At 39.1% G+C, this 18,305-nt stretch overlaps 1 protein-coding gene across 2 annotated transcripts in view; it reads left to right on the plus strand.

The window, feature by feature from the left end:
• The first annotated feature begins 537 nt into the window (after nt 1-537).
• The window catches only part of LOC144689684 (proteasome activator complex subunit 4-like), a 172,010-nt gene continuing 154,242 nt past the window's right edge, over nt 538-18,305 (plus strand). Inside the window, exons 1-4 of one of the 2 annotated variants that reach the window (XM_078556977.1) lie at nt 538-677; nt 9,082-9,198; nt 13,733-13,792; nt 14,821-14,865. In XM_078556977.1, the coding sequence (XP_078413103.1) occupies nt 616-677; nt 9,082-9,198; nt 13,733-13,792; nt 14,821-14,865 (284 nt within the window). In that variant the 5' untranslated portion in view covers nt 538-615. The remainder of the gene's footprint in view (nt 678-9,081; nt 9,199-13,732; nt 13,793-14,820; nt 14,866-18,305) is intronic. The other variant, XM_078556978.1, reaches the window with a different exon arrangement.

Raw genomic sequence — 18,305 nt, forward strand, 5'->3', positions numbered from 1 at the left:
TTGCAGAGACCCTAAACTCTGGAACACCTTCCTTACACCTCTCCATCTCTCTACCTCTCTTTGATCCTTTAAGACACTCTTTAAAACCTACCTCTTTGATCAAGCTTTTGCTCATCTGACTTAATATCATCTCCTGTGACTTTTGTTTTATAATGACCCTGTGAAGCGCTTTGGGATGTTTTATTATGTTAAAAGGTGCTATATAAATATAAGTTCTCATCTGTGTGTTTGAATCCCTTTATGGCCTCACCTCTATCCTCCTTCAGTCCTACAACTGTTCTCCAGCCAGACAACCCTCTGAGATTCTTGCGCTCCTCCAGTTATAATCTCTTGCACATCCCTGATTTTTATTGCCCTACCGTTGGTGGCAGTGCCTTCAGCTGTCCAGGCTCTGAACAAGATTGTTAATTCTTTCCGATCATTGAGTCCATGACGTTGTATCACTTATAAAATTGTGATGACTCCCTAGTATTTATTTTGAAATTTCCAAGGTAATTGATGCAGACCATTTATCAAATTTATATTTTATTTTCCAGGTATATCCGACTATATGGAAGAAAATTCAGCAAAGAAGATCATGTTCTATTTGTTAAGCTGCTGTATGAATTAGTTGTCATGCCTAAGCTTGAGATCAGCATGATGCAAGGATTCACACGATTGTTAATAAGTTTACTCAAGTAAGTTCAGATTGAATTCTTAAAAGATGTGCTACTGCCAGACATTACTGACCATTAACAAGTACACTTAAGCTATAAACATCATCATCATGAAGTGTATTTTAGTGGGAGGGTGGTGGTGGATGGACATTTTTCAGACAAGGGGGCGATTTTGGTATTTCCCAAGAGACAGTTTTGGGTCCGTTATTTTTTTCAATTTTATCCATCTAGACTTGGGTGTTGGGAGCAGCACCAAAAAGTTTGTAGATAGTACAAAATTTGGCAATGGAGTAGATGGTGAAGAGCATATTTGTAGACTTCAAGAGGACATTTCCAGGGTGGTTAAATGGGCAGAAGCATGGAGTTCCGTGTGGAGAAGTATGAAGTTATGAACTTGAGTGGACTAATATGGAAAGATCGTATACTCTAAATGACACCAAAATAATGATGAGCAGAGAGACCTTAGGATCCACATACACAGATTCTTAAAGGTGGTTTTAAAAAAGCACATGGGTTACTTGGGTTGATAAATGGGCAGAGAATATTAAAGCACAGAGATTCTACAAGAATTTTGTGACCACTGGATAGGCCACAGCTGGAGTATTGAAGACAGTTCTGGACATGACACTTCAAAAAAGATGTAAAGGTTTTAGAAAGGGTAGAGGGGAGGTTTATCACGATTTTATCGGGGATGCGGGACTTCAGTTATGAGCAGAGCTTGGAAAGTTATGAATGTTCTTCTTGGAACTGGAAAGGTTAAGAAGGGGAAATAATCTAAGAAAGTCTGATCAATCATAAAGACATTGGGAGATCTGGAGGGTTGAAGGGGTGATTGTGTATGTGGTTGGGGAAAAAATGATGTGGATGGCGAATATGGGACGGGGGAATATAGGGTTGTGAAACGAGTGCCACTCTATCGTTCTAGTGACATAGACAAAGAATAAGGTGGAACGTGAGCTCTTGGATCAAGCAGAGGTAAACTAATAGAGATTTATAAGATGAGAGGTTTCGATAGAGTAGATGGAGAAAAACTTTTGCCTCTGGTGCGTGGGTCGATAATCACAGGTCATAGATATAAAATAATTGTGAACAGATCTAGAGGGGAGAGTCAGAATCTGGAACACTCCACCTGAAAAGTCCATGGAAGCCGATTCCATAAATAATTTTAAAGGGGAGGTGGGACAGGCACTTGAAATCCAGAACTGAAAGGGTTATGGACAAAAAGCGGGGCTATGGTTGAAAACACAACTGCTTTGTCAGAGAACCAGCAAAGCATGATGGGCTGAAAGACCACCTTCTGTGCTGTAAGTTAATATGATTCTATAATAAATGCAATAGGGAAATAAAGAGCAATTTATTTACTTTGTTGTCAGAATATGGAACTTAGCACAACAGGAAGTGGCTGAGGCAAAAAACATAGATGCTTTCAAAAATAAGTTAGATATATACATGAGAGGAACTGGAATAGAAATACATGTTGAAATGAAGCAATTGGAAGGGCAGGGAACTCGCACTATAAACGCAAGTGCAGATATATATTTCAGGTATATATAATTCTATATATTTTAACATCTTGGCCTGACTGAAACCTGGCTTATGATGGTGACCCCATCCGTCTGATCCAAGAGTTCACATTCCACCATATTCTTTGTCCATGTCACTAGAACGATAGAATGGCACTCATTTCACAATCCTATGTTCTCCTGTCCCATATTTACCATCTACATCATTTTTTCCCAACACATACACACAATCACCCCTTCAATGCTCCAGATCTCCAATGTCTTTGATTGATCAGGCTTTCTTAGATTACTTCCCCCTCCTTCTTCACAGCCCATGCCCACTTAAAACCTCTCCGTTGTTCCCTCCTGATTCCGGGGAAATGAACTACCTTCCAAACATCTCAAGCTTTACCATCCCTGTCTTCTGGCCTTACGCACACTATATTGACTTCTCCTTTGATCTATTCTACAGTATTTTCACCTGCAAATTTGCCAATTATTCCCATAAAATCTGCCTTCTCTTCCCTCTTCCACCTTCCCCACCATTCTACTTTATATAACAACCATCAGTGTAGCCTCAAGTAGGACAGAGCTTAAAGGCTTATATGTGTCTACCAACATATTTAGTTTAACCAATTTAACCTGTATTGCCTCCCTTCCCAGAGCCAAACCATTTACTGCTCAAAGATCTTTCTCCCTGTCACCAGCCATATCCTCCAACCACGATCTTCCTTTGTCCCACTTTAAAACAGACCTATTCTCATTTTGGAGAAAAAATATTGTTAGGAACTAGAGAGAGTTTTAAGTAAGTTATATTTGTATTTGTGTGTGCTAGGAATAAGCTATAGCTTTAAGTTTAATTTTTTTTATATTTTTGGGTTAAAAGGGTGAAACCTGGGGTCTAGTTTCATTTATAGTTTTCACTCTGAGATGGAGCCCTGTTTGTGTACCTGCATTTTAATGAGGTTTTATGAGCCTGGAAGTGTTTTAGAAAAGTTAAAACAAAGTAGGAAAAACTGTGCTGTTGCCTAGCAACAGGGGGTCCACAGAGATATGGGGAGAAACAGAAAGCAGTTTTAGGGCAGTTGGAAGCAGGTGCCAGGAGAAGCTGGACACAAGAGAGGGAACTGCAGGAAGCAGGCTCCAAAGAGCAAAGAAGAAAGTCCCAACACCAGGGAGTGGTGCAGGAAAACGCCCCAAGATGACATTAAGTCAAAGGACGAGGAAAGGAATCTGGAACAGATCCTGTTCAGTGAAGTTAAAGTAAGGAGCAAAGGAAAAGCTCGGAATTAAAGAGAGAAAACTGCAGGGAGCAGAGTCAAGGCAAAGTGGGCTTGCGAGAAGCCAGAAGATCTGAGGAAACAGCCAAAGATGGGTGACTCCTTTCTATGGACCTGTGAAGCAGTGGTGGCCTGCTTGGCACAGCCAAATATCTGAGTGTGTGTGTGGAGGGTGAAACCTGAATGCATGTAGAGATCCAGGGGAGGAGAACATCAGAGGGAGAGTTCAACCCCTTCCAAGTGAAAGTGCCGTTTGGGAGAAGATTCCAAGGCGAGTACTTTTGAGCATTGAGATTGGAAACCCTTGGGAGGAAGATGGAGTTTAGTGAGACTGATTGGCTCACAGTATGACAATCATCTGGGGAGTGTTGATGAGAAATCCGTAACATCTGCTTTGGGTGACATTTGTCACTTGGTTTCAGAGTATGGGGTGTCTGACCACAGGTCGTCTATTGGTTTACATGGACTGTATATTTATTGTGAACATGAGAATAAAAGATAGATTTCATAACTTGTGTTATCCTTACGCATCTGTATATATCTGTAAAGGTATAGATGTGGGTGAAGGAGTAGTCTAATATAGTTCATCTTTTCTTGTTTAATAAATGTTTTATTCTTTTGCTAAAAGTTCATCAGACTCTGAGACTCTGTCAGTGGCCGCCCCCCAAGTTTCTAAACAAAAAAAAAGTTAGGATCTATCGAACCATGTGCCATCCTGGGATCTGACATGTCTTCAAAGTTCTCAAGAAGAACCATACGGACTCAAAATGTTAACCCTGTTTCTCTCTCCACAGATACTGCCAGGCCTGTTGAGTTTTTCCAGCCTTTTCTGTTTAAATTTCAGATTTCCAGCATCCCCAGAATTTTGTTTTTACTGCCCTGATCCCCTCCCATCATAGCTAGTCAATATTGAGAAGTCTGCCCTCTGCTGTTGAGTCTTCAGTCTTGCTTCCCTCCCACCCACATGTTGGTGAGACACAAATTGCACTCCTGTGAGACAATGACCATGGGTTGTCCCTCCATCTGCTGAACCTGTTCACTTCCTTTGACACCATTGAATACTCCTTCCTCCTTCATTGTTTCTCTTTGGCAGTCGAGTTCCATGGCATTGCTCTCTTCTGATTCGGCTCATATCTGCCGCAATAAAATCATTATATCCAGCTGTATGGTCAATCAACCTGGATTTTACTTGGAATTTCATCTTTGTTCCCATGTCCCTCCATCTTTTACCAAGGGATGAAATAAAGAAACACATTAACATCTGCTTTGTTATTCTTCCTCTTTCATCCCATTAAGACACAATTGTCTGTAATTTTCCCAAGTTAAGTGTTGGCAAAATAGAAGCCACCCATGCGCCAATGATTTCAACTCTGTCAAACTGCCACCTAGTTCTGGAGGCGCAGAATCTTAGTTGTTCTAACTAAGTTCCTGTCTCCACGTCCATTATATTACCAAGATTGGTTTCTTGTATCTCCGTGACATTGCCCACCTTCGTCATCTCGTTTGAAAGTTGTCAGTTTGCACGTCTTAATTGCCTTGAGACTCCACTTAAAGCTTTTCTTGGCTATTTTCATAAATAAAATCTCACTTAAGTGTCATGGCTTACTTCACATTTAGTCATACACTCACATCACTGCCATGCTTGCCAAACTCTCCTGGCACCCCATGTCAAGCAAACTAACTTCAGGATCTTCTTCCTTGCCCTCAAATTCGTGTCCTTAATATGCCTTAACTCTGTGGTCTCCTCCAGCAGTACATCCCTGCATACACCTTTCATTCCTCTGACATAGGTCTATCTGGCCCTGCCAAACCTTCTAGGCCTTAAGCCTCTAGAACTTCCTGAATTTTTTCACTCCCTTGCCTGTATTAACTTAACAGCACTTGTCTTTGTGCGTCCTGCTTCTCTTCGCTATTTTGCTTCAGTTTTTTCCTCCTCCTTGATGTCAACTTTTTTTCCTGCACCAAGTAATGTGCTTTGCAACTTTCTATGCGAGAACAATGTAGAAATGGTATTTTATCATAACCTTTTGAAGAAAAAATAAGTTCTATTGTTTCTTTTCCTTTTAACTGTTGAGGTGCTTTACTAAGTATCTGAATTAGTCCAAAAAGAAAGTTTGGTGCAGCTATGAATTATGTTTTGAATTTGATATGCTTCTCCCTCAGACTAGTTGCAATGTTTGGCTTTTACCTTGTGTATGCAGGACAGAGAGGAAAAGTAACATCTGCGTGTAAAGACACTCTGCCTGCCCTGATTTCTCGTAGTTTACAATGCTTTGTTTCAAGCCCAGTAGATTAGCAGGGCCTACATTGATTGCTTGAAATAAGCCGACTTATATCTTCCAGTTTTATTATAATTCAAATAATTAGTGTAACTGATGGTGATAAGTTCTTCTGTGCAATTTGAAACAAGATCCTTTCAGTGTAAACACATGGATCTTTTTGTTTACTATTTTGTTAGACGGTGTAACTTGCAAATTTTTAAAAAATGCATTTTTTCCTGGTTTGTATCAGTTGGAGAATATGGGTTAAAGTAGTAAGATCCAAATTGTGAGAAATTAGAGCATGGGATATTTTGCCCAGTTCATCCATCTTTTCCCTGAGCATCTGAGCCATAAGAACATCCAAATTAGGGGCTGGAGTAGGCCAGCAATAATAAGTGCCAAGGGGCTATAGATTTGATGACAAATAAATTAAATTTAAGAACCCAGTGGTTGCCGTGTCAGATTTTAAAAGGTGTATATATATTTTAAATCATATCATCTAGAATGTCTTTCTCTCTCATTTGATAATTCTTTCAGTTCCCAGCTTGGTGACAAGCTGTTTCATGTTTCCCCAATGGTGATGTTCCATGATCAGCTGATAGGCATTGCTTCCTAGTTTATGTTCGGTTAAAAAAAGGAACAGTTCTCCGTGTTGTAGATTTCTTGGGATATGCTTAAATTTATGTTTCTGAAAATCTCACCAATGATTCCTTTGTTATTCAGGCATTCCAAGAACATTCTGTCTACACTTGTTAAATGTCTTGTGCAGAGTGGGAATTATAGCACATAATGAGTAACCTTTTTTTCACTCAACTGTCTGCATTGCAACGCTACTATGACTTACCTCTGTTGGGAGACGTTTACAGCAGTTTTTTGAAGAGATTTTAATTGATCAACAAATGCAAAGGCACTTATTTGGATTTTATTATTGTGTATTTTGGTACGACGTGAAGTAAAGTTGTTCCAACTATGACTTTTTAATAGTATTTAAAATCAGATTCACATTTTGGTTTGATATTTGATTCACATTTTTCTTAAATGCGCAACTTTAATTTCATTCTTATATATCTGGTCTAGATGAAGATTCAGATTCTTCAAGTAGAAGATAATGTTCTAACAATTGCAGCAACCAATTCCTTTAAAACGCATGATATCTAAAAGTTTTGTGTATAGGTCTCCACAATCACCTCCACCTGGAAGAAGTTCTTCCCAACTTTTCAAATTTCTAATTCTTCTTTGGCCTCACTTGCATCCCTATGACTGTTATACTTGACCTGTTTAACAGCTCCCTTCCTTTGGCTTTTGATGTACTTGTCTCCAAGTCCCTTACTGCATCCTAATCAACTGTTTACTGATACACTTTGCACAGTCACACCTTTTAAATTGTGGACTGGTTGTTCACAGCTAGATCAGGATAACACTAAAGCAATAATAAAAACAAAAAACTACGGCAGATGCTGGAAATCCAAAACAAAAACAGAATTACCTGGAAAAACTCAGCAGGTCTGGCAGCATCGGCGGAGAAGAAAAGAGTTGACGTTTCGAGTCCTCATGACCTTCTGCTGAAGGGTCATGAGGACTCGAAACGTCAACTCTTTTCTCCGCCGATGCTGCTAGACCTGTTGAGTTTTTCCAGGTAATTCTGTTTTTGTTTAACACTAAAGCAATATTGCCCATTCCACTCATCATCCAAACCCTCCCACTATTTCAGGATTATGTTGAGGGTAAAAAAGACTGCAAATTCTTTTTTTTTTTACATGCAAAGCACTTCTTCAGACCACCGCCTTCCCATATACCCCAAACCTTATACCCCAAACTTTTTTGGGCTGTTCCTTACCTCCATTACCAAATATGATGATTTTGCAGGCTCAAAGATAGAGACCATCTGCTCAGTTATTTCACCTGTCACCTTTCAGCCCTAATTGAAGTGTGTAGCATAATTAAAGGATATGATAGTGCCGATTGCAAGAAGATATTTCCTTTGGTGGTAGAGTCCAGAACGAAGCTGCATAAATTTAACAGAGCTAGGCTGTTTAGTAGTAATGTCAGAAAGAATTGCTATGCAGAAAGAATTGCTTTACAGAAAGAGTAGCGGAAATCTGGAACTCTTTCTCCAACCACCCAACCCAAAAAAAAGCCATTCAGACCAGAGCAATTGAAAATTCTAAAATTGAAATTGATAACTATTTGTCAGGCAAGGGTATTAAGGATTCTAAAACCAAAGTAGAGATGAAGTTAAAATATAGACTACCTACACACCACCCCCATCCCCGCCCCCAACTCCCCACCCTTGCCCCACATCATTTCACAGCTTCCCTTCCTTACCCCTCCTGGCCCAAACCAAATTCATTTCCTTCATAAGATTTGCCTAGAGTGGCTTTGACCACCTACTAATCCAACTCTGTAGGTGCATTAACTGGAGCTAGTGATAACAGCCATTATAGTCTTCTGGAACTCGCTGGATTGTGTTCAGTGATAGAGGAATTCTCCAGAGTTTTTTTCCTGGATTGTCCTAAAGCTTTTTTTTGTCACTTGCTGCTGGGGGTGCATTTGATGCATAAAGGTTACAGCATGTTTGGATGGGGCAGATCTGATGGATGAGCTAATATTTTCCTATCTTTTGCCTGCAGATTGATTTTTTCTCTTGTTACCAGTCTTACTTCCCTTATGATTGCTACCTACAGGGCCTCAGATCATACTCTCAGCAGATATACAATCTTTAACAGCCCATTCCCCTTTTTTTTTCTTTTCATCATGTAACTTAATATTTCTTTCTCCAGTTGTTTTAGTGTCTCATTTTAATTTCAATTCTATTGGCAGGCATGATTAAAACCACCTTTAGTCACCATCCACATGATGCACATTCTGAACTTCTAAAAATAAAAACAAATAAAATAGACAGCTAAAGAAACCAAGGTATAGATGGTAAGAGGTAATATTCTGAAGCGAACATGGATTTAGAAATAAGGCCAACATGAGAGTCCAAAAGAAGGCAAAAAGAGAGGTAAAATAAAAGAGGCAACAGTATCGAGGACAGATCAATTGTTTTACAAAAACGTGTTTACAAATAAAGCAATAGGTAGGTTGAAATGAGCTAAAGGAAAGATAACAAATAAGGAAAATGCAAGATAGCAAAGAAATTTTAAAATTACAAGGCAAATAAAGGAAAGATTAAAAATGGTTGTTCTTGCCATGAATAGTGCTTTGGGAAATCAGTTGCTAATATATAAAAATAAATACATAATTTGGGGACTAACTGATTATAAAATTCAAGTTTGCTTTGTGACTTATGATGTAATTTGAGCCCCTCAGTTAGACAAATGCCTTGTAATCTTTCCTGTGTGCTTGTAAATTACATTTTTTTACTTTTGTTTTCACCTAGAAAAAAAGAACTCTTGTCAAGGGAAGATTTGCAGTTGCCGTGGAGACCATTGTATGAAATGATGGAGAGAATTTTGTACTCGAAGACAGAGCATCTTGGACTGAATTGGTTTCCAAAGTAAGTAGATTTTTTTGTGTTGCTGAATTATTACCTAATTAGAGTTTTGCAGTATTAATTTCTGGTAAGGCATTTTCCTTTCTGTTATTTTGCTCCCCATTGCCAAGGAGCATTTCTAGGTGAGGCCTTACCAGTTCCCTGTATGTCATAAGACTTCTTCCCTCGTCAATTCCAATTTGTTTGTAACATAGCTAACATACCATTTTCCCTCCTAAATGCTTGCTGTACTTGCATATTAACTTTTTGTGCTTCATGTACAAGGCCACCAAAGTCCCTTTGAATGCAACTATTTCCCAGTTTCTCACCATTTAGGAATTGTTCTGCATATTTATTTTTCCTACCAAAGCGAACACTGTCACACTTTGCCGTATTGTATTCCACCTGCCATTTCCTGCCCACTTGCCCAGCCCATCTATGTCCCTCTGCAGCTTCTTTGCATCCTCGTCACCACTTATTTCACATCTGATTTTGTGCCATCAGCAAACTTGAGCATGTTAAATTCAACCCCCTCATTTAAGTTATTAATAAGATTGTAAATAGTTGAGTCAAGTACTGATCCTTGTGGTACCCCACTAGTTACAGCATGCTAACCAGAATATGTCCAGTTTGTTCCTATTCTTTGTTTTCTGTCCATTAACAAATCCTCAATCCATGCTAAAATATTAACCCCAATCCCATAAATCCCAATTTTGTGTAATGACCTCGTGTGTGGTACCTTATTGAATGCTTTTTGAAAATCCAAATACTCTACGTCCACTATTTCACCCTTATCCATCTTACAAATTATATCCTCAAAAAAACAGATTTCTCTTTCATGAATCTGTGTTGACTCTGCTTAATCATAATGTGAGGAGGCTAAGATCTCACAATATATTTTTATGAAATAAATTTTTTTATGAGATAGAGATCCTCATGGCTATTTCTAAAATTTTAAAAATTAGACAAAGACCTTTTAAAATGGCTGACGCTATGTCTATCTGTGACCCTCAAACGGAGCTTTCTGGCGGTTTCGAAGAAACTTACAGCTCGTTATCTCTGAAGAGACACTAGCGACCCATTGTGGGTTGCACAGACCAAATTCAAAGAGAACTATACAAAGGCCATCTGTATTTCCTAACCCAGGTTGGCCAACCTGAGCCTATTCGTTTGCTAGGACAAAGGGCCCTGCAACCTTCCTTTCAATTCTTAATGGTTGGAACATTTAACCATCTCGGGAACCCAGGTGGGGGATACATACCCTTTGTCAAAGCCACTGTGAAGAGGTGGCAGTCATGTGGCATGAACCTCTAGCTGGTGGAACCAGTTTTATTGCCTTGTTGTACTGCAAAGCTCAGTCTGCCATTTTACCATCTACAAGCAGCCTCACAGACAAGGGGCTCTGGCCAGAATGAATACCTGGCCCCATCTACACTGTTTCTACTGGAACTTCTGTACCATCGCCAAAAGACGGATTCATCTCCGTGTGCCGATCTCATTGCGGAAGTCAACTCTACTGGAAATATGAATTATACAGCATTAGTTTGCAGCCTGCCGACCTATATGAAGGAATACCTCATTGGACTTTGCTTCTCACTGTGGACCCATGCGAAACAATAATTATTTTCGCAATGGTCTTTGTCCTGTAAATCTTGCTGTTCTCTATCCCTCTTTTATTGAATGAGTGCAAAGGGGGCTAGGTTGTGACCCTCCTCCCATGTTTTAAAGAGTGTGTGCAAATAAACTAACCCTTTGAGTTCATCCTATCTTGAGTTTGCTATGGGGTTATTAATAGAAAATTGAATCACACCAAAACTGAGGGGTTGGGAAATCTGCCACTGCTTACAAGGGAGAAGGAAATCAAAACACTTTTCTGTTTATTCATGGGTGGCGAGAGGAGAAATCAGGGCTGTTTAAATTAACCACCACCTCTCCATAACAATATCATGATTTTCTAAGTGCTGTGTTACCACGTCTCTAATAATAGATTCTAGCATTTTGCCTACTACTGATGTTAGGCTAACTGTCCTATTGTTCCCCATTTCTCTTTTTCACCTTTCTTAAATAGCAGGCTAACATTTGCTATCTTCCAATCCTTGGAAATGGTTCTAGAATCCTAAGGAGTTCTGGAAGATTAAAACCAGTTCGTTTGTTATCTCTGCAGCTACCTCTTTTGAAACCCTAGGATATGGGTTGTTGGGTCCAGGGGATTTGTCACCACTTAATCCCATTAATTTCTCTAGTATTATTTCTTTGCTTATGCTGATTTCCTAAGTTCCTCAATCATGATAGGCCCTTGGTTTCCCATTATTTCCAGAATGCTTTTTTGTCTCCTACTGTGAAGACAAATACAATATATTATTTTAATATCTCTGCATTTCCTTATTCCCATTACAATTTCATCTGTCTTTGCCTCAGATGTCCCACATTTACTTTCAATAATCTCTTCCTATTTACATACTGATAGAAATGTTTGCAATCTGTTTTTATGCACAGAATTTTGCCTTGGCGGGTGAGGGCAGTTGAGAAGCTGACCGCTGCCCTCGATCGGCACAGTACCACGATTTCACGTTGGCAGGCCAATTAAGGTCCACCCAGTGTGAAACACGAGCGGCAGCGCTGAGCGCAGCTTGTGTGGGAGGAAAGTGCGAGCGGGCCAAGCGCGAACTTTGAGCATGTGCGCAAGTGAGCGCTGCATAATCTCACTGAGGCACGGAGCTGCCTCAGGGAGATGAAGAGGTATATAAAAAGTTAAAAAGAAAATAAAAATGTTATAAAACATGTCCCCTCTTGTGACTCTGTCACACGAGCAGGGACATGTTATTAATAAAAAATTAAAGTTTTTATTTTATTTGTATTTGCTTTTGGAAACCTCATCCTGCTCATAGATGAGGTTTCTAAAAAAATGCAAAGGCCGCTTGGCCTTTTCGTCTGCCCGCCAACCATTGGGTTGGACAGGCAGTGAAAATTTTAATTTAATTGATTACTTAATGGCCTTAAGCCTCTTAATTGCCGGCGGGCGTGCTGCCAGCTCTGGCGCGCGCCCGCCAACTGAACTATCACGTGACAGCGTGTTGACATCATGCTCGGCAGATGTCAACGTGTGTCACTTCACGCTCAAACGGAGGGCACGTGCCCTCCCGCTGAGCGAAAATTTCTGCCCTATGTCTTTTGCTGGTCAACTCTCATTCTGTTTTCTCTTTCCATTTTCAATTTCTTGGTCCTCTTTTGCTGAATTCTAAAACTTCCCAATCCCAATGCTTAATACTGTTTGGCAATGTTATAAACCTCTTCCTTTGATCCAATGCTATCTTTAACTCCTCCTGTCAGCCATAGTTGGACCATTTTTCTGGAAGCTTTATGTACCTTAAAGGAATGTATATTTGTTGCAAATGATATACTAATTCTTGAAATGCTGCTGTCATGTCTTCCAGTGTTATTTCCCAACCTAGCTTACCCAACTCGCCCCTCATATCTACACAGGTTGCTTTGTTTAGATTTAAGATCTTAGCTTTGGACTTAAGTAAATCACTTTCAAACTCAATGTAAAATTCTTTCATACTATTGTCATTCTTCCATAGAGGCCCATTTGCTTTGAGGTTATTTCACAATACAAGATCCAAAATAGCTCATTCTCTAGTTGGTTCTTCAATATTCTGATCTAGAAAACTATCTTGTACATGTTCCATGAACACCACCTCCACAATATTCCTATAGATTTGGTTTCCCCAGGCAATATGAAGTTTAAAGCCTTCCATGGTTACTGTATTACCCTCATTACATGTGCCACTAATTTCTGGATAAATACTCTGCCGACACTACAACTGCTATTAGGGGGCCTATAAGCAATCACATCAAAAATTTCTGTCCTTGCTTTTTCTTAGCTCCACCCAAACTTATTCTCGTTGTTTTTCTGAGTTAAGATTATTTTTCTCTATTGTCTTTATCCCATCCTTTATTATCAGGGCTAACCCCTCCTTTTCCGTTTTGTCCCTGTCTTCTAACAGTTAAGTATCCCAGAATATATAGTTCCCAATCTTGGTCACTTTGCAACCACCTCTCTTTAATGGCTGTTAAATCAAACCTATTAAAACATTCTTGTTGAATATTGAAGTAATTGCATTTATTAATTAATTGAGATTGCTTATATGTGTTTAATATTACTTTGAACTTATGTACTTTCCTTGATCGGTTTCATTTGGCAATGATTGAACTATCTGAAGGTACATTGATCACGCAGATAAACTTTAATCACAATCTTTTAAGAAAAGCTCCAGTTTTTTCCCTTGATGGGTGCAAATATTCAGACAAAATTGCTGCTACTGATGTGCAGTGCGATGTATTCTCAATGGTGCTGTTGGAATATTGTGTTTTCATTTACTATTCATCTCAAATATACTTTCAAAAATACATAAACTGAGATGACAAGTAACTTTAGCTGTGTGAGCACCACTTAAATCTCAGACTGTCATGTGCTCTTGTTGAGCATTAATACACCAGTGTTTGCTAATTCATTGATTTCTGTGCCCTGTTTGACCTATTTCTCTTTATTATTCAGTTCGTTTCGACAAGGCTTCTCTTCCCCTAAATCGTGTGTGCTTAGTGTTTTGCATAGGTGGTAAGGAAGATGTTTATATGTTTGCCCGATCAATAATGCATGTTTTTTTAAATGTGGTGCTTATCACACAGATGTAACATTTTTACTAAAAATGCATCTTTTCTTGTGCATTATTTAATTAAAAACAGAGCGATAACATTACGCCACTATTGAGAATGTCGCACTGCATTTAAATTTCCCTTTGAGATGGTTTGGGGCTGTCATTTGCATAAATGCCTTCTGTGCATCACTAATAACATAGTGGAGTACTGCTAAGAAGAACTTTTAGAAGTGTCTTGCATAGATTAAAATATTCAATTACATGTAGCAGAAATTAAGTACAATATTCTCTTTGCATATTCTATTTACAGTCATGTGTGATTTTATTGATGGATTCATTTTATATTCAAGGCCATTGCTGGAAAATTGCATAAGGATGTTTATTATTCGAATGAGATTTCATGTGTGAAGTAGAATAAATGAATTAAAATCCAATTATATATAGCTGTAATGTTCAAGGTGTTTTGATATGAAATTTATGGAGCAATTTATATTTGCACTTTGCCCTTGTTTGAGATTTGTAACTGTCTGTGAGTAGAATCTGCTTAGTTTAATCCTGCATTTAGAAAAGTGAAAGAAGAAATTTACTCCATTCACTCTTCTGTTCTGACAGTTTTTTTTGTGACAATTATACTGACATTTTGTGGTTCTTAACATCAAAAGATGAAACTAAGTGTAAAATAAACCAGAAAGAAATACAAATCGAGTATATAACATGTAAATCCTTGCCAGTTTGAGTTCTAGCTTCCTTTGCATTCTTAAATAGAGTTGAAAAATACAGTGAATGCTGAAAGATGGTGAAGTGTTAATCTTATTGATTAGCTTTGTGTGAAAGTAATGGGTGCAGTAGGATGCAGTCATGGAAGTAGTAACTGATGTCTAATTGTTTCAGACTTCACATGCAACATATTACTAGAGCACCTCTACTGATGAACTGCTTTTAATTTTGCTCCTGATTGAAGTGTTACTAATTCTCTTTCTCTTTTAAGTTCCGTAGAAAATGTGTTGAAGACACTGGTGAAGTGCTGTCGACCGTAAGTGCAGATTTTCTTATCGTAATATTCCAATGTATTGTAAGTCTTGATGTGTTTTGATTTCTTCCCTTGCTGTTTGCGTTTCTACCATTCAACTGAGCTTTTACTCTAAGTATCAACAGTTAAAGAAGATTTATAATATTTAGAAATTTTAAATTTGAATTTCTGACCAGATAGTTGGGTTTAGTCTGATTTATAAGAATAGATGAACAGTACTTAAAGGATGGTTTCAGCAAGCATTGGTGGAGATGGGAGGGAATGGTTTATAAGAACAGCAACCAGGCTATAAGAGAAATCAGTAGCTATTGCAGCCCCATGATAGCCTAATTGCAATAGATTAATGCTTCAATACTTGGTAAACCATCGTCTTTCCATCGAGTTCACAAAAAACTTGACTTTCTTTACTGGGATTAGAAAGTGCTATCATCAAACATTCCAGTCATTTGGAAGGTGCAACAGGAGCCCAAATCAATTGAATGGTGGGATCAGGAGCTACCACATTAAATAGGATGGTGGGTAGGACTCAAATCAATCAGAACATATGTTTTCTCATTTTATGTTGTATACAAACTTGCTGACAAATGTAATGTAAGCAGTGATGAGTGGCAATGCCAAATATGCTTATTTAATGTTTGCACCATAGAAGTTATGTATAATAAATAAGCTGTCAATATACCAGCTTCTAAAAACTTTGTTTTCTCAAAGAATTTTCTGAGGCATGCCAGAATGTTGCCCTATGTGAAGATTTATTTTCTTTAAGATGGTTGCTGCTGTTTCTTTGTAATAAAGAGAATATTCCAAAGTGTGCATGGATGCATTACCTGGCTTTATATGAAGTTTGGAAAGAAATATGGAGTAAGGTCTACAAAGTGGCGAGTTTTACTTATAATGATCAGTCTAACTTTTCAAATTATATGTATATGCAGTAGGCTCCAAAGTACTGATTAAATCCGTCAAAACAGACTGAGAGGAAAACATATCTAACACATTCAGCACTGACATCTGTCTTACAGTGCACCAGATCTGGTTGTACCACATGAAGCGCTAGCATATCCTGCTTCTGTCTGCTAAAATTTCTCATTGCATTCCAGGATGATCCTGGAATGCAGGGATAATCCCCCAGTGGCTTTTCTCTACTGCACAGCCCTTTGTGTCCTTCACCCTCAGCTCCATCAGTAAGTGTGAGGAGCTCATGGACTACTTTGTCATTTAACTAAAGACCGATCAGCTGCCCTAGCCCTGAACTAGCATCTTTCTCTCCTATCTCCCTTCATACGCTCTCTGAACTTACCTTGCCCATGATACCCACCTCCTGGTCCTTCAACCAATTCCTACTAAACTGCTGACCACCCAACTTCGCTTCCTGGACCCCAAGTTAGCTGAAATTGTTAACATTTCTCTCTCTACAGGCATTGTCCCTCTCTCCTTTAAAGCTACTGTCATTGTCCCTCTCCTTAAAAAAAAAAGCCCTTTTTGCCTCCTGTCCTTGCAAGCTCCTTTTTCTCTCAAGTCCTTGAACATGTTGTAGCCTCCCAAATCTATGCATATCTTTCTGGAAACTTCAAGTTTCAATTCTTCCAATCAGGTTTCTGCTCCTGCCACAGAACTGAAATGGCTCTCATCAAAGTCACAAATGACCTCCCATTGTGACAAAGGTAAACTATTTCTCATTATCCTTCTCAACCTGTGTGCTACCTTCGACAAGGTTGACCACACCATTCTCCTCCAATGCCTCTCTGCTTTTGTTCCATTAAATGGGCTGCTTTCACCTGGTTCTACCCTTATCTGATTGAAACTTCCCTTTTCGTTCCCACACCATTACTTCTGATTTCGCCCGCAGGATCTACCCTTGGCATTGCACCACGCCTCCCCCCACCCCCAACCCCCCTCCCCAATTTCTTCTCTACATGCTGCCCCATGATGACATCATCAGAAACACATTAATTGTCACATGTGCTGATGACACCTAGCTCTTCCTCATCTCTTAAGTCTCTAGACTTCTCCACTGCTGTTAAGTTATCAGACTGCTAGCCTGATGACCAAAACATGATGAGCATAAATTTCATCCAATTAAACATTGGGAGGACTGAAGCCATTGTCTTTGGTCCATGCTGCAAACTTCATCCCTTAGCTACCAACTCCATCTTTCTCCCTGGTAACTGCCTGAGACTGGACCAGACTGTTCGCAGCCTTGGTGTCATAATGACATTCTGACCAGATATCTTACATCCATCCTACATCCTACAGCCACCTATTTCACCTTTGTAACATCATCTAACTCCTTCCCTGCCTGAGCTCATCTGCTGCTGAAACCCATTCATGCATTTGTTACTTGAAGACTTGACCATTCAATGCACTCCTGGCCAGTGCCTCACATTCTACTCTCCATAAAGTTGAGGCATACAAAACTCTGCTGCTTGTGTCAGGCTCACATCATCTCCTATTCACCTCTCATGCTGTGCTTGTTGACCTACATTGGCTCCCAGTCAAGCAATGATTTTAAAATTCTAAACCTTGTTTTCGAATCTCTCCATAGCTTCACCCCTATCTGTCTTTGTAATCTTGTCCAACTCCACAACCCTCCAAGATACATATGCTCATCTAATTCTCGCTTCTTGAACATCCCTGACTTTTAATTGCTCCACCATTGGTGGCCGCGCCTTCAGTTGTCAGGCCCAAAGCTCTAGAATTCCCTCCCTGCACCTCTCTGCCATTCTACCTCGCTTTCTTCCTTTAAAACACTCCTTAAAACATACCTCTTTGACTAAGCTTTTGGGCATGTTTGTCTTATATTACTTCTGTAAAGCACCATGGGATGTGTGACTCAGTACTATACAATGCATGTTTACATGTGTCTTTGTACACAGACAAGTTTGTATGCCCTTTGTTATTCGCAATTTACACAATCAGAGGTGGATACATTTGTCCTTTCACAAATTTGTTTGTTTTTTTGCTTGTGAGCGTAATAAATGAGTGTGTCGTCTTCAGGCACTTTCATCAGCTGTTCTTCATCAGGAAAAGGTCATATTTCCAGTATTGGCAATGAAGTACAGTTTTGTTTTCATAAATATATATTGATCTTTTGTGTTCTTCAGAACTTAACCTAACAGCCCTTTGAATGTTTATTGCTGAGTCAGCGTGTCCTCAACTTCAGCTGCTCTATTAAAAGAAATCAGTTCTTTGCTGTCACTGGGCAAGAAAGTGGCAGGTGGAATATAATGTAGAGTAGTGTGAAGTTATCCACTTTGGTAGGACAAATAGAAAAGTGAAATATTTTTTAAATGGTGGGAAACTGGGAAGTGTTAGTATTCAGAGGAATCTGTGTGTCCTTGTACATGAATCACAAAGTTAACATGAAGGCCCCAGCAAACAATTAAGAAAGTAAATGGAATCATAAACTTTGTTACAAAGACATTGAAGTATAAGAGTAAAGAAGTCTT

This window comes from Cetorhinus maximus, chromosome 14 (genome assembly GCF_964194155.1).
Source record: "Cetorhinus maximus chromosome 14, sCetMax3.hap1.1, whole genome shotgun sequence".
Classification (NCBI taxonomy): domain Eukaryota; kingdom Metazoa; phylum Chordata; class Chondrichthyes; order Lamniformes; family Cetorhinidae; genus Cetorhinus; species Cetorhinus maximus.